This window comes from Malurus melanocephalus, unplaced genomic scaffold (assembly GCF_030028575.1).
Source record: "Malurus melanocephalus ecotype Western Australia unplaced genomic scaffold, MMel_1.1 scaffold_77, whole genome shotgun sequence".
Lineage (NCBI taxonomy): Eukaryota > Metazoa > Chordata > Aves > Passeriformes > Maluridae > Malurus > Malurus melanocephalus.
In genome coordinates, this window is record NW_026623309.1 from 1409804 (window position 1) to 1425412 (window position 15609).

General features: G+C 39.2%; 1 protein-coding gene and 1 non-coding gene across 4 annotated transcripts in view; both read right to left on the bottom strand.

The window, feature by feature from the left end:
* Positions 1–2497: 2497 nt before the first annotated feature.
* Positions 2498–2569, bottom strand: TRNAT-CGU (transfer RNA threonine (anticodon CGU)). The gene has a single exon. It is a non-coding gene; the product is annotated as a tRNA-Thr (tRNA).
* Positions 2570–6758: 4189 nt separating this feature from the next.
* MRTFB (myocardin related transcription factor B) overlaps positions 6759–15609 on the bottom strand; it is a 66294-nt gene continuing 57443 nt past the window's right edge. For all 3 annotated transcript variants that reach the window (XM_057367303.1, XM_057367301.1, XM_057367302.1), the window contains 3 exons: positions 15418–15555; positions 13938–13998; positions 6759–12181 (listed from right to left, as the gene is read on the bottom strand). In XM_057367303.1, the coding sequence (XP_057223286.1) occupies positions 11643–12181; positions 13938–13998; positions 15418–15555 (738 nt within the window). In that variant the 3' untranslated portion in view covers positions 6759–11642. The remainder of the gene's footprint in view (positions 12182–13937; positions 13999–15417; positions 15556–15609) is intronic.

The window sequence follows — 15609 nt, forward strand, 5'->3', positions numbered from 1 at the left end:
CATAATTGTGCTACAGATTCTGCCCTGGGATTCCCCGGACTCCGGCTGCCGATTCACCCTCTGTGCCCAGTATGTGGGTGCCACAGGGAGCCAGGGCTCTCTCGGGAGCCAGGGCTGCAGGGGCTGCAGTGCTGCCAAGCACGTGGCGAGAGAGGAAGTTTGGGGTTTAAATTTCACATCACACGGGCTGGGCTAGGGACAGGGCTGTGTGTGCCAGTTGTGTTCAGTGTGGTGCGATGGCAGCCTCTCGGGGCACTGTGGCGATGGCAGCCGGCCTTTGCAGGGTGTGTGTAACSCAAATTCCCAGCTGGCCTCTGCCGGGGTGCGGAAATGCCCTRCTCTGCGCACGGATGATAAGCAGTGCTGTGGCCTCACTGGGTGCTCGTTTCAAGAACAACATGKAGCATCTGGAGGGGATCTGGGGGATTGTAGCAAGGGTGATTAGAGGTGTAGAAAACCTGGCCTCAAAGGAGAGATTTTAAAACATGGGCATTGTGTTGTCTAGAAAGAAGAACGCTGAAGGCAAATAGAGCAACATTTTTTGAAAGTCTTTAACATCATGTAAGGGAATCTGTTGTGGCAGTAAACCTGTATGATGTGTTAATTATTTCTACGTCTTAACTRCTGCTGGAGTTAGCATTTCTGGGCTGCACTAGTTTCTCCTGGGCTCCTCTGAGTGCACAGAYAGTATTCTAATTACAAAATTAATTTCAAGTAAATAACCACAAGACATGTCTAAAAATGTTACTTAGCAACATTGTTATCATGCTAATAGCTCAGCAATGTTATTCAACGAAGTGTGAGTTCTGCCTGCAAACTGTGGAAAACCAGGCTGTTATTTGGTTTCTGTGTCATGTAACACAGATCACAGGCCTCAAACCATTGTTAAGAGGGTGAGACACAGCCACAGCTCTTGTGCATACCTGGCTTAGTCCTATAAATATATGATTTCTAAAAAACAAGCAAGAATTTACAAAAGCTTTACTGATCAGTGGCAAGGTGGCTCATCTCCACCACCCTTCCTGTGAGTCTTATCCTTAATGCTGCAGTAAACAGAAAGCAGTATTTACCAGTTATGTGTTTTATCCTTGAGTCTGCTTTTTGCATTTAATTTTTAAAACCCTCCTATAAAAGCAGTTTTAGGGACATGGCTATACCTCACTGTCCTTTGTATCCCTAAGTAAAAATGCCTAAGAATATTTATAAAATCCAGTTTAAATAGTTAAGGACATCTATTTCTGTTCATACAAAAAATGCAGTTTATATTCTTGACAACAGTGGTGCAGAATGTGAGAGGAAGATTTGTCAAGAAGAGAACAAAACTGATTGTGTGGACACAATGGGCAGTGAAATTTCAAATGGTAGGTAAATATCAATCATGAATCAATAAAGAGTTCCTTCACTTAGTAATGCTGTTCCTATTTACACTGTTGGGATGGGTTTAAGTGCTGTCAGCCCTTAACTGTGTGTGCGGGTTTGGTCCCATCAGTTCCACCAACCTGGACCTCCTGGCCACTCGTGGTCCTGCTGAATCCGCTGGGACTGAAGTACCCGGTGTTTGCTTCACCTGGAGAAGGGGAGGACTGCTTGGCTCCTGTGAGTGTAACCAACRTCCTTTCCTTACCCATTTTCAGTGTCACAGGAAGTTTTTTTCTGCTGAAAAATAGAAAATGTAAAGTACGCACTAATCAGATTGCAAATGATCCTTCTAAGTGGTCAGTGATACAGATGAAGAAACCTCATGGTTTACTAATCAGAAGACAGAACCAAATTAATAAATACTTAATTACATGGTGGCAGGGTGGGGATGAACCAATGACAGGGTCCTGGAATTACAGGATGATCTTGGTAGCTGCAGCCTATGGAGAAGGCTCTCCAAACAAGAGTACGAAGGAGCTGGAGGATCTCTTCAAACACAACTCCGCAGAGGGTCCCCTCATTTCTCCCAGAAATGACTCCATGTTGAGGTGGACATCAGCATTTGCCTCAAGGCTGCTGTGTAGAAAAAGCGTGTGACACGACATCCACTTGGCCTCAGCAGTCACCTTGGCCTTATACATTTCAAACTATCTTTTGTTTCTTCAGACTGAGCTGAAGGTCTCTTGAGAATAGGATTAGGCTCCAAGAAAAAACGAATAAATCCGTTTTTGTTGGGGCAGATGTGAGAACGGAAGTCGTGGAGCCGGTGAAAGACGCAGCAGGGCAGGACTGACYCAGGTGGACAGGACATTCCCCCGCACTCTATGATGCTGCCGCCGGTGCGATAACCTTGGCTGGGCACGCCAGGGACCCTCGYGGGGGGATCGGATCGGCTCTGCCGCTGCCCACCGGGGGCCGGAGCTTTGCGGGGCTCGAAGCCGCCATATGCCTGGTASCGGGCAGGTCGAATCAGACGTTCCACGCAGGGTCCCGGCTGCCCCTTCCAGGCGGGTCCGGTCCGGGGCCCCGCCTTCCCCTAAAAAGGAGGGGGAAAGCTCCCGCCAGCGCGGACCCGCCAAGGCACGGACGGGGTTCGAACCCGTGATCTTCGGTTTACGAGACCGACGCCTTACCACTTGGCCACCGCGCCTGCGTTAAAGGTTTCTTCTGACGCCCTTYTATCGCTGGCGCCACTCCCGCGTGCCCGCCCACGCCCCGCCCTCGCGCGCGCCTGCGCTGCCACCTGCCGGGGGCGCGCGGCCCKGAGGGCGCGGGAAGGGCTGAGGGGGCGGAACGTGAGGGCGGCGCCGGGCTGGGGCTGCTCCCGCTGCTGCTCTCGCTACTGCTCTCTTTCTCTCTTCGTTTCCCTCCCTCCCGCTCTCGGAGCTGCCAGGAGCTTCCCCGCCGGCTACAGAGGCGTTCTGAGGGCAGCGCCCTCTGCCCGCGTTGGCCCCGGGGCTGTGAGGGCGCGGTTCCCGGAGATGGCATTCGAGGGCTTGCTTCACACCGGCCAGAACGGCTTAGAGAGGGGAAAAAAGCGGGATTAAGGTTTTCCTCCTCCGAGAAGAGAAGCAGAAATGCAAAACGTTGAGATAATTAAACGGTAAATACTAAATTGAACACACTTGCTGACTGGTAGCTGTTCCCTCAAAAAACTCAGTGTTGTGAAACGCAGAAAAGATACTAAAATACATATTATTTTGTAGATTGGGTCTCCTAGATTTTTACAAGTGTGACCTGAAAGCAAAGCTTTTTGTTTTCATTTAATGTTCATTATGGRGATCTGTTTTCATTCTCTATGAAACTGTTGCTGGACACGCAAGTTTTATATTCCTTTTGGTTTGGTTTTGGTTTCGTGTGGAAGAAGCATGTGAACATACTACAGGGTACCTTTCTAAAGGTGCCGTAATGCAGGTGCATTAGAAGTTTGACATAGAAACAGAATAGTTTGGCTTGGAAGAGACCTTGAAAGGTCATCTAGTTGAACCGCCCTGCAATGAGCAGGGAAATAAATACGTATTCTTTGGGATTTTCTTTTGAACTCTCATTGTGGAAACTCATGCTTGATGCTTTGAATGTAAGAAAACAAATTTAGTTCTTTAAAAGTTATCATTTGGTAGTTTGTCTGTGATAACTTTATGTCTGCCTATAATCAGAACAATTTGAATTAGCTTGACCTGCAGTGAAAAGTGCCTAATTTAAATCACCTTCCTGAATAGTCAACCCTTGTTAAATGTTTGCTGCTACCTTGGAAAAGCTGCCCTAAAGGTGATCTGATGGGCTGGCTGATGGCCTGGCTAACCCAAATGCTTGCTGGGATTTATCTGCCACTCTTGTCCATGGCATGCACTCATCTGGACTATGGRAAGCTGGGAAGTGACAACAGCACTGTTGTATTCTGCTTTTGTCTTGTCAGTGTAATCACTGCAGCATTTCAAGTGTGATGGTGTGTAGGAGTGGAAGCTGCCTCTCTCAACTCTCACACCTGTAATGTTTTATGAAAGAGATGACCTCAGAGGGCCACTTATCTTCCCTGGCTGAAGGAGTTACTCTTAGTGTTACCAAGCTGGCAGCAGGAAGGAGTTCAATTTTAATCAGTCAGATTTGATTGATGTTCCATTTCTGGCCTACTTGCTAATTACAAAATATGCTCTTTTATGTGCCACACTTGCCAGTTGTAACTTGTCATCATGGTTCCTGTGCAGCTCACATCTGTGTTTATTAATGTTTTGGGATTCTTGAGAGCCGAGAAGTAATTTTGTGGTGAGAGAAGTAGAGGGGCCTGTTTCAATTGTTAGTGGAACTCRTATGAGTTTTCTCTCTTCAAATACACTACTATTTGCTGTCATCAGAAATAGTATTTAATGGTAAACCGACTTCTGTTGATCAAGTTTTTCCTTAACTGTATGGGGAGATGGAAACTTCAATTTGAATTAATAAAGATCTTCTAACTAGATTAAGAGGCAATATTTAAAATTTTTTACTCTCTGAGCCTAACTTCCTCAGTGTGTCTGGAATAACTGTTTCTGTCTAAACAAAGTGCTGTTTAATGGCAAGCTGATTTATCCCAACAATACTTTTTATAACTAAAAATGTAAACTTGTTTTTAAAAAGTGTAATTGCCCTTTTGGTGTCTGGATACTTTTGTTTGGAAGTGTCTTTTATCTGGCACATTACCCTTGTTTGAGCTCCGCATGAAAGCCCTCCTTCTTCATGATGAATCCTCCTCGTTCACTGTTCTCTACAAGCTTTTTTTAAACAAAGCATGGCTTTCCTAAAGGGAATTCTTTAGAGGACTCCATTGCAGAAAAGATATTGGCAGAGATTTTGTTGGACTGAGAAAAAATCACCAGTTGGTTTTTTCTTCCCATAGCCTCACCCATACGAGATGGAGGTGTTGCTTTAGGAGAGGCTTTGGTGYCTGTTTTCATGTGCGAAACCAGGCCTTTCAGTACATTCCCTGACTYTTCTGAGACACAGTGGAATGATCATATTTATGTAATTTGGTGCAAATGAGTTTTATAAAGACTTKCTGTGGGGTAGTTGGAATCCTCCTCAATTGCAGTACTTGAGTTTTGACTTGGTCCTGGCTGTATGAAAGAACGTTTCTATTCACTATTTAAACTTCTAATCCACAGCACTCATCTTGGAGAGGCTCAAGAACGACAAAGTYGAGGGCAGAGTGGCCCTGCAGTCCTTTTTCTGCAGACAAGACTCGGAGACTCAAACTTCAGGTAATTTTTTTACATGAAGGGCAGTATTTATCTTAGAGTTACTCGTTACTTTTATGGATAAACACTTGAAGAAAAAACTTGAAGCCCTGGCTGCTGGGTCTCAGAAACTCTGATTTGTTACTCTGATTGTGCRTTAGGGATRTCTCARTARGKYTGCAGACTCTACTGTGGGGAAATCTGTGTGACTTCCTTGCCATCAAAGAAACGTTTTCTACTTAAGACAGTACAAATACTCTAAGAAATATGTCACTCTAGTGACATCTGTACAATACATAACAAGCCAATAGGCAGGAGCAAATAGTATTGAATATGGTACAGAGTAAAGACAAATGTGCTGATGGCCATCTGTAGAACATGGTTGAATAAACTGAGGTTTTGTTGAAACTCAGGGAAAATCATCATTGAAAATCAGCCTGTGGAAAAAAGTTCATTCCGCATAATCTYACATTTCATCAGGGCTTGTTTTGTGTTTACATCACAATAGTAATATGAACACAGCTTGTGAGGGAGGGTTATGTATTTATATTTGTCATTGTATAACAATCAAATGCCCAGATTTGCCAGTTGGCACTAAAAGAAGTGTTTTCTCTGTTATAYTCCAGCTGTAATTTCTGTAATTCATGAATACATGGTCTAAAAATGCTGCACTGATTTTGCAGTGTGTGATATCTGAAGAAAGTYTGTGGCACATATAGCCTTCAAACTTTTACAATGGTTAAAGTTCATAGAGAAAAGGTATTTTACTACATTTACAGTGYATATTTGTAATTTTAAAATTGTTCAGTTTTACTTAATTACTACTTTACAGRGTTTTTACTATTTGGCCAAGTTCTGATGTCATCAGTGCAGAACAGACTTCTTTAGAAATGAAAGGCTGGGTGATCTAGTACAGGACTGCCTTCACTAGAGGACATAAAACACTAACTATTTAAATGAAACAGCTTCATGCTTAAAAGAGGCTTGTGCAAACACCTCCTAGCTCATCCTCCTAATGAAATGCATTCTGGAAGCTGAGCAGAATGCAAATTGAAAATACAAAATCTCACAACCCAACACATCTTGGCAACCTTGGAAGAATTTGGGAAGTCGTGTATTACAGTGCATTACAAGAGGTATGTAGTGAGAGGAGGACAAGGGGATGGATTCAAACTGAAAGAGAGTACATTTAKACTGGGTATCAGGAGGAAGTTCTTTACTGGGAGGGTGGTGAAACACTGGAATGAGTCACGCACAGAAGCTGTGGCTGCCCCATCCCTGGAACCATCCAAGGTCGGGTTGGACAAGGCTTGGAGCAACCTGGGATAGGGGAAGGTGTCCCTGCCCATGGCAGGGGGTGGAACAAGATGAGCTTTAAGCTCCTTCCAACCCAGACCATTCTATATAACAGTATTGCTTAAAAAAAATGAAAGGCCAAATCTAAACTCTGGAAGTTCAGGAAATCTCTATTGTTACAGATTTTGGCTTTGATTTTGAAGACAAACCATCATTCTTTCYGAGATTGTCTTAAGTGCAGATTCATTCTTACTCCTTTTTGAGAGACAGGTACTTAGAACGTAGGCCAAATGTTTCAAACTCACAGAAGTCAGAATGCTATTCTTGATTTTAGGTAGTAACCATGGACAAATGAACACAGTTTTCCTTTTTTATTTGAGACACTTAGCAAAAATGCTGAAATATCAAACATTTCCTCAGTAGCTACAATATTGCCACTATGTACAAAATATTTGATAAATGTAGTACACATATAAAAATACAGTATGCATTACATATATACAGTACAATGTGCAAAACATATGGCATTCAAACATATGGAATTGATTTTAGGGGTGCAAACAGCAAATACAAAGGCATCATGGTTTCTTATAGAAAGGCAATACATAAACTGACGCCCTGATTGCCATAATTTGCATTTAGTAAAGTAGTGCTTAAATGAAGAGGGCCCCAGAGACAGGTGTTTATCTTCTTCTTTTCACAAAATGAGATGCTAAGACATGATTATGACTATGAAAAGTAAGAAGAGAAACACCTCCTAGGGTTAGCGTTATTTCTACTGCAAGCAGTACTGTGAAGAAAATCCTATCTGGAAAAAAAGCCTGTGCTATTACTTACTACAAATTTCTCAAACAACAAAAACAAATCTGTACTGATAAACATCAAAAACAGCTTTGAAAATATCTACACCCTTATTTAAAAAAGTATGGATAACACTTCCGGGGACTGAATTTCCTATGTTTCAAAATACAAAGTGCCTCCTTTGGCAATATAAATGGCAATGCTTTGGTTCCTATTTAAATTTTTATTTTATTATAATTTATTTTAGGCTGTCTTTTGAATATCTGAGCTGTATATTTTTATAAAAATAGTGTGATTTTATACTTATTAACCATTCCCTGCTTTTTTTTGAGAATTTGCTCTCATAGCTAGAATGGCTTTTTTTGGCTAGATTTCTACAAATACATTTATGCACTTTTAACTTAAAAAGACTTTAGATTCAGTATTGGACACTACAGATTGATGTAGGTGTCTCTTTTTTGCACTTTATTCCTAGCAAACTGGTATAAAAGGAATATTTGAGATTATTTCAGGTTTTCATGGATGTTCTTTATTGGCCATGTATATCGTATATGCAACTCAATTCCATGGATCTCACATAAAATACCATCTTAGTATGGTCTAGAAGTCACCAAAAGGTGATTTCATAGACCACAATATGAAGAGTTTCAACAGAACATTTACTAGAGATAAATGGAAGATTTTTTTCCAGTTTTAAGTTTTCTCAAAGTTTATAATACATTTAAGATGCCATCCCAATAATAATTGTTTACATCGGTGAGCTGTCCTGTGTTTTGATTACATAATGCCCTTCCAGTTCAATGTATCCTGTAATTTCATTTTCTCCACCTYGAAAATAGTTAAGCAGCTTGTGCTTGGGTTCCAACTACAGTGCCTATACTTCTGAGGCATCTGAATGTTTGAGATTATGTAACAGGAAAGTTTAATACCAACACTTCTGTTTTTTGATCACCACCCTTTCCTGAACATGACTCCTGTTGGTCAATTTAGAAATACCTGGGAAATAAACATCAGTATTAAGTAGTGATTATTTCAAAAAGCTGTGGCCTCAGCTTTGTAAASGTCTGATTCTGCAAGCCCACATTGCTGGATTACACTTTAAATTTCTGTAGAGAACAACTGCCATAAATTAGTTTTATTCTCTGAGAGTGTATGACAATGATTTTTAAACTATTTCTAATGTTAAACAAAGTTTGCCTGTAAACTTCCTTGTTGTAACTGATGCTGAATGGCACTAACAGTGCGTAACAAAGTCCATTTCTCTATTGAACACAGGATGTGAYTCCTCTTGAATATCACGAGCCTTGTAAAACTTCTCTGAGCTCTCTCTGTGTCTAGATGCGTAAACAACCAATTTTTGATTTTCACACTGATAAAAAGGTATTCTTAATTACTTTGAAGGACCTACTAACACCACATTTGATAGGATGCATTCTGTTAGTATACTGCAGCCATTAAATGGCAAATTTAGTGCCAGTGCATTCCTTTGCAACTGTTCTCTTAATGAGAAAGATTCAGTAATGTACAGTCAAACTGCACAGTCATGATTCAATTTCTAAGATGTATTGTCTTTGTGCTACAAAAATTTTCATGTAAAACATGCACACACAAAATCTAAGCAAAACCTATTTCTGCCATAAACAGGCATATACAACTATGGCAAACATATCACATTTCAGAACAAAGTCTAAAGCAAACCATTTTATATAAGGTTTAATACACAATTCTGAAATGTACAAAAAAGTAATCACACATTCCCTACACTAGAATATTTGTACTTCAGAAACTAAAATGATCCCTTAATTTTTTTTTTCAGATAGACGTTTAGAGTAGAAAGCTATACCGTACTGATAACAAGACATCTCAACTGTTTGGGTTTATTTCTGCACATAGATTCCTATGGGTTAATTAACATTCTACACTGCCAATAAGGGTAATTTTGTAGCAAGATGACTTTGCCAGTTTCAAGCTCTATTTACATGCACATCAAAAATTACAGTACAGTTGCTCAAAGATAATTTGTCCTCTAAAAATTAATTTACTTGCCTCTCATTTAATCAGGAGGCAGGGTCAAAAAGGGATAACTCTAACCACACATATGTTGCACAATGTCTGGTGTATCACACATAATAAACTGACAGTACTGCAGAACACTAAATTTCATTCAGAGCTGTTCCTATCAGACCAGGAGTCCTTAATTCTTATTCTCGTAACAGCCGAGGGCACTTAGTATCTCAGAGTATTAGCTYCCAAGATAGAATGATGAAAGGAATGCAAAAAGTTGAATGTAAGTGTTCACTGTTACTGAAGAGTCTTACACCATCAAAGCTTAAGGCAGACAGTCCACATGTAATGTTGTACTCAAGTATTGTAGGCACAGCAAGAAGGAATAAGGAATTATGTCTTTCAACTGGGTGTAACGAAAATCTCCAAAGATTGTTTGCTTGTACTTAGTTTCATATTAAAGTTATTTTTGGCCAGTAAAACTAGTGAAGATACATAATGATTTAAAGCGCTGTAATTGATATGATGCAAACATATGATATCAGTTTAAACCCTGAATCAACGATGTAATCCATTATTTTATCTGAAGCTGATGGAATTCTGTAGTACCAGTAAGCCAGACTGCATTGTATCTGGAGATACAAATTTGCAGTTAATTCCATAATATTTTCTGACAAAAGTATTTGTTTGACATCAACATGATTGTGCTGTGTTTTTCTTTTTGAAAAATGTGATAGAGGGTGCTAAATGGTTAAAAGCTACTTATGTTTTCAGTATTTCTTTGATACATATCATTATTCTAAGAAGTAGGCAAAAATTCAAGGTATTTTTTCATTCATTCCTACAAAACTTTCCTTTTGAAASTTGTTGGTGAGGAAATAACCATGCAATGAATCAGTTTTCAGACTAGAAAAYGTACCACATCTTCCTCTTTCAGGAAATGGGGGACTGTTTCCTTTTATGTTAATTAGGAATTGCCTAATAGGAAATTCCAATTTTGTRTTTGATTATCAGCCTCTGTCATCTATGGCAACATTTAACAGCTATTACCTGAGAGACAACCATAGAATGTCAAAGTATATTAATTCTATTTGAATTTTTTTCCTAACTGCTTTCACAATAGACTCTGAAAACAATAACTAAGGGCTTTAAAAYAAACAAAAAAAAATCGTGCTGTGCTGTGAGGTAAGAGCTTAATTTTTGCTATTATCTGTTTCAGATATGCAATATGCCTTCTTACCACAAAACAGTACATTCTGATACTGGTGTTTAGGATTCTCACTGAACAGCTTCCTGTTGGCTTCCCTGATGTTATGTAGTGGTAAACAAAGCTGTTCAATGGATAAAGTATTCATTAAGAAATGATGGTCGTCCTGTCCGTACTGTCCCCTGCAACAGTCACATCCTACAAACATCTTTTATTGAGGGCATTGGGAGTATTCTTGCATAGATGTTTGCAGGATTGTAGTGTACAACAGCATTAATTAAACTTGTCTACTTCCTCAAACTGTTCTAATGTGCTGAGATACTGGATTCAATGATCTAACAAATATCCTCAAACACAAAACAAAATAGGATATTTACTTCCATTATAGTAATCTCTTGTTTGAAGACCACTGTGTTCCCCTCTGTTCACAAAAATAAGCTATATAAATTTAAAAGAGTATACAAATAACTGTCTGATATACACATTAAAACCTAGCTATTAAATCCAGAGCATTGCTATAGAAAATTCAGTGTTCTCAATATTACCTGGCATAGCTACAGTGGATTTCTTGCAGTTACACTTAATATCCCTTTGGATGCAGTTAAATTCCTCCCTCATGATTAAAGAATGGGGGAAGTGTTTTAAAATCCACAAAAGCAAAATATAAAAACAACTTGAACAACTTAAGAGACTAGATATATGAAATTTCACTGAACCAGCCAGTGCTTCTACTTGCCTTTGCCCTCACAATTAGTTCTGAACCTGGCTCAGGCTTTCCACAGGAACAATGAAGTGCAGTGATACCTCCCCGCCCCCAGACATTTGCTCACTGGGTCAATACAGACAACTGACATCTCACTCTAAATTTAACCATGTTGTGTTGTTCATTTAAACATTACAAAGTCAGAGACATAAATTCTTTCTTAAATATTGTGATACATTTACCTTGGGGTACTTTTAATCAGTAAGTACAATCATCTTTCTTGACTTGTGAAATACAGCGTTCAGAGGGCCCTGATCTGCATTACTGATAGGTGCATAAAGTGATTCACTGTTGTAAACTTGAAAATCAATAAGGAATTAGCTTCAAGCATTTGTTCTTCCAAACATTACTGTCTTAATGTATGTTAACTGCAATCAGAATGGTATAATAATGGACCTCTGCTGTAAAGAGACTTGCAGGTCTTGTTCTCATTGGCTATAGCTTAATCCCAGTGCAACTGTAGATCTTGTGGATCTAGAAAGTCAGTGGAAAACACGCTMGGGGCAGCAGAACTGAGAGGGGTGAGTCCAGATGAGGAGCTGGGCATTGTAATGTCTAGCCATTCCATATTGTCCAAATTTGTATCGGGGAGGTCAAGAGACAGACAAGAATTATTAGTAGGAAACTGTGGGTCAGATGTTTCCATGGGTGAATGAGAGTGATCTAAAATGCTGGAGTGATTAAGCAGATCATTCTGGAGGTCTTCAATTAAAGAAAATGACTCTCTGTCCTCATTACTGCTTGTCAGTTGAGGAATTTCATTACCTGATGGTAAAGTTCCATCCAAGAGGGCTTCAAGTTGGTTTTCCAAACTTATAGACAAGCTGGTTGTTGGTTCTAAAGACACAGGAGGAGGGGCCATTTGGATCTGTGGAGGTGGACGGGATATCACTGTATTCACTGGCATTGTAGTAATGTTGGCTGTTACTGGTCTCATTTTAGATATGGGAGATGGTTCTTCTTTTATTGGAAGGGAAATCTCTGTAATAAAAAAACCCGTCATGGTTGAATTCAAAAAGATAATGACATAATATCCTGCTGCTTAGAACTTCCAGCCCTTCTCTGCCCACTTCAGGATTGATCCACAGTGAATTCAGTGGAGTAAGAGTCACTTTGCTGCTCTACTCATACTCACACCTACATACAGCAGACTCTGGAAAGGCATCCATGAACAAAGTATTTTAAAACAAGTTCCAGAGTTCTGCTTYCAGTGACAGTTCAGCCAGTTAGTATGAGTATTGATGAAAAAAGGAAACTTATTTCTACATGTTAGCTTTACCTCCTTCATGTTTATAGTTCTTATCATTAATTAATTATGGAACCAACACATTTCCTCCTTTAGAGAAGTACACCCAAGCCAATTTCCAGTTTCATCCCCATCTAGTACTGTTCAGATTGGTTAATTAAGAGTCCACGAGATGAACTGATGTGATTAGGAAGCATTTGTTCCCAATTCTAGAATTTAAAACTACACTTCTRTCAAGAAGTTCCATATAAAATAGTGACAGTAACAATAAAGGGAAATAAGTTCTAATTTATTCTTAGATGTGAATGAAGTCCAAAAATAAGACAGACAAATATGCAAATAAATCTAGCACAAGTGATGTTCCTACCAGCAAAAATATACCTGACAATGTATTTTGTGCCAATTTTCCAAGCAAAAACCCACGTCCTTCTCACTCTCCTGAAGTACATTRTTAAACTAAACATTTTTCAGTGCAGTGCTTGCTTACATTAAGTGCAGGAGCCCTGAATGCTTTACTTTGTTTTTGATAAAGATRATCAAGAATTATTTGGTTTTTTATTGAAGAACTACTTCTACTAACTACCCATGCAATATTTCCAAAAAAGCATTGAAAGCATTTTTAAATTTAGGTTGAGTTGTTGACTACACAAGTTACTTATCTCAATCTGTCACTGTCTACTCACATTTTCTTCAGCTGATCTTGCAATTTGCTTTGAAAAAGAAAAAAAAATAATCTGATGTCTARAATATAGTTAGTCTTCCAGTAGCCTACAACCAGTCACTTCTGCCCAGGCATTCACTACTGTCAAGATCTTTCTGTGGCAGTAGTTACAAACCATTCCATTAACTGAACTGCTCGRCACCAGAACATTTCCCAGTATTGTAACGGCTTCTTAGTCTACTAAGCCTAATTATGGCTGAAAGCCTCCTTCTTTTATTGCCCAGCTACTCTGTATCTTACTTTAGCTATTTCAGTGCCTTTCTGACAGCTCCCTTATTTTAACTGACATTAAGTTAATATTCATTAATGCCTCTATGTAGTTCATATATACTTTTCCCAGTAATGTACCTTTGGTGTTTATAGTTGATAACATATGGTTATATCAAATGAAATTTTAGTATCAACATGCTTTAACTCTTACCTTACTCTGTTCTTTGTATAATTTCAATAAACATTATATGGACTTGCTCAACTTTTYCAATTTCGAAAAAATAGGTCTGTGCTAATCTAAGGTGTTATTTTAATCATCCGAATGCTGTGGAGATTATTGTAAAGGCTGCCTGAGCTAATTTGCAAGCAGTGAAGTTCCACAGCAATTGACTGTAAATGTTTTCGTTAATAAGGAACTATGCAAGCTTTCAGAAATTTAGCATCATTCAGGCCAGATAGCTTCTAACTCCTGTTCCTAAAAGAATTCTCATTAGATTATAGCAGTGAGTTTTTATTACCAGGTTGAAATYTCTGCATGAYGCAGTTTTCAATGTGCTTACCTCCACTCTTGATGAGAATATCAAAAAGATCATCCATCTGCTGACTGTGTGCATTGGAAATCTGTAGTGCAGGAGAACAGGGTTATTCTCTTTCATGCAGTACCTTTTCCTACACTCATTGYTCCTAGTTTCTCTCAACAGTATGTAAGTACCAGCCCTATGATTAAGATTAAAATGCTTAATATGAAATTGTCTATCTAGAAAACAGATACTTTGGAGAGTCATTCGCAATCCCTGTGATTGGTTTCAGTACAAATGAATAGGAAAAAGTCTGACAAGTATTTCATAAAAGCAACCTAGGAGAGAGGAGCAAAAATATAGGGATCAGAAGGAGGGTTACTGCCCCTGTTTTGTACCAGGGTAACAATAACTACAGCTCTCTGGGGGTCACAAACCCTGAACCACTCTGTCTCAGAGATAGCCTGTGAGTGGCCATCATGTAAGATACATTTTATTAGGTATGTTTGGGGTTTTTTCCCAATTCATAGATTTATGTTCTTTCTTTTTAAAGGCGGGGGGGGGTAAGCTTTCAGGAATTGCTTATCTCTGTTTTAAACAGCCATCCCCTAAATAGCTGAATACTAAGCAAAAGGTAACAAAACCCCCCACAAACCCATTAATTCAAAAACAAATCTTGAAAGAGTGAAGACTTTCACAAAGGTTTCAAAAAGTGTTTTAAACCACTGCTTATACTSAAGGGATGGGAACTAATTTGTCATCAGGAGATCTAGTGGGGAGCCCTTGGCTAACTGGTAGTGACAGAGTGACTTAAGACAACCTGTGTGCCCTTGTTGTGGGGATGTCCCAGATGTGCCAAGAACACATGAAATGGCATTAGATACCCACAGCTCTGCCTGAAATCTGCCACTACAAAAACCCAACCAACACTAGAGGCTACAAGGTTTTMTCTTTTGGGATAGTTCTGAAATGCAGGAAATTTGGGATTCTCATTAGTTTTGTTTAACACATTTSCTCCAGCACAAAGGAATATTTACATATATCAAGGTAAACTGACAAAGCACTACACAGCACTACTCCCCAAGATCACTAAATACAGACTATTTTCAAGCAAGCACTTTTGCTCATTTTTTGCCTGAGCATTCTCCTCAAGTTTACTCACTTTGGAAARTATAAACATATTTTCTCTCTTAAGTGTGAGGTTTGGGTATCACACATCCTCAAAACAAGTCATCTGAAGGCTAGTTACTGTTAAGTAGCAATAGCAGCATTTTTTCAATTATATGTATCACCAACTGGATACTGTATGACTTAGTTACATATCTGTTACTTTAATAAAAGAATAATGAAACACAAGTCCTATAGTTAAACAGTTATTAAACTAGTAAAGGGATATGTTAGAAAACCTTGACACCAAAAAAAAACCCAACACAACAACCCAAAAACTAAAAAAAAGTGATGGTTTTGATAATTGTAGAGAAAAACTATGTTTTTAATACATTAAAGAGGAGAAAAAAACTACCTCACGCTGCGATGGCTGAATATTGCGGGTCTGTTTTATGGCCTCTTCATAACGAGGAGGATCTTTTGTCTTGGACACTGTGTTGTTGAAGAGGGGTTGCTGAACAATGTATGGCTGGGCTTGAGATGGAGACCCAGGCTGTKTCAAATAACAAAATAATTACTAAATAATATAATTTAGTGAAATCAAGAG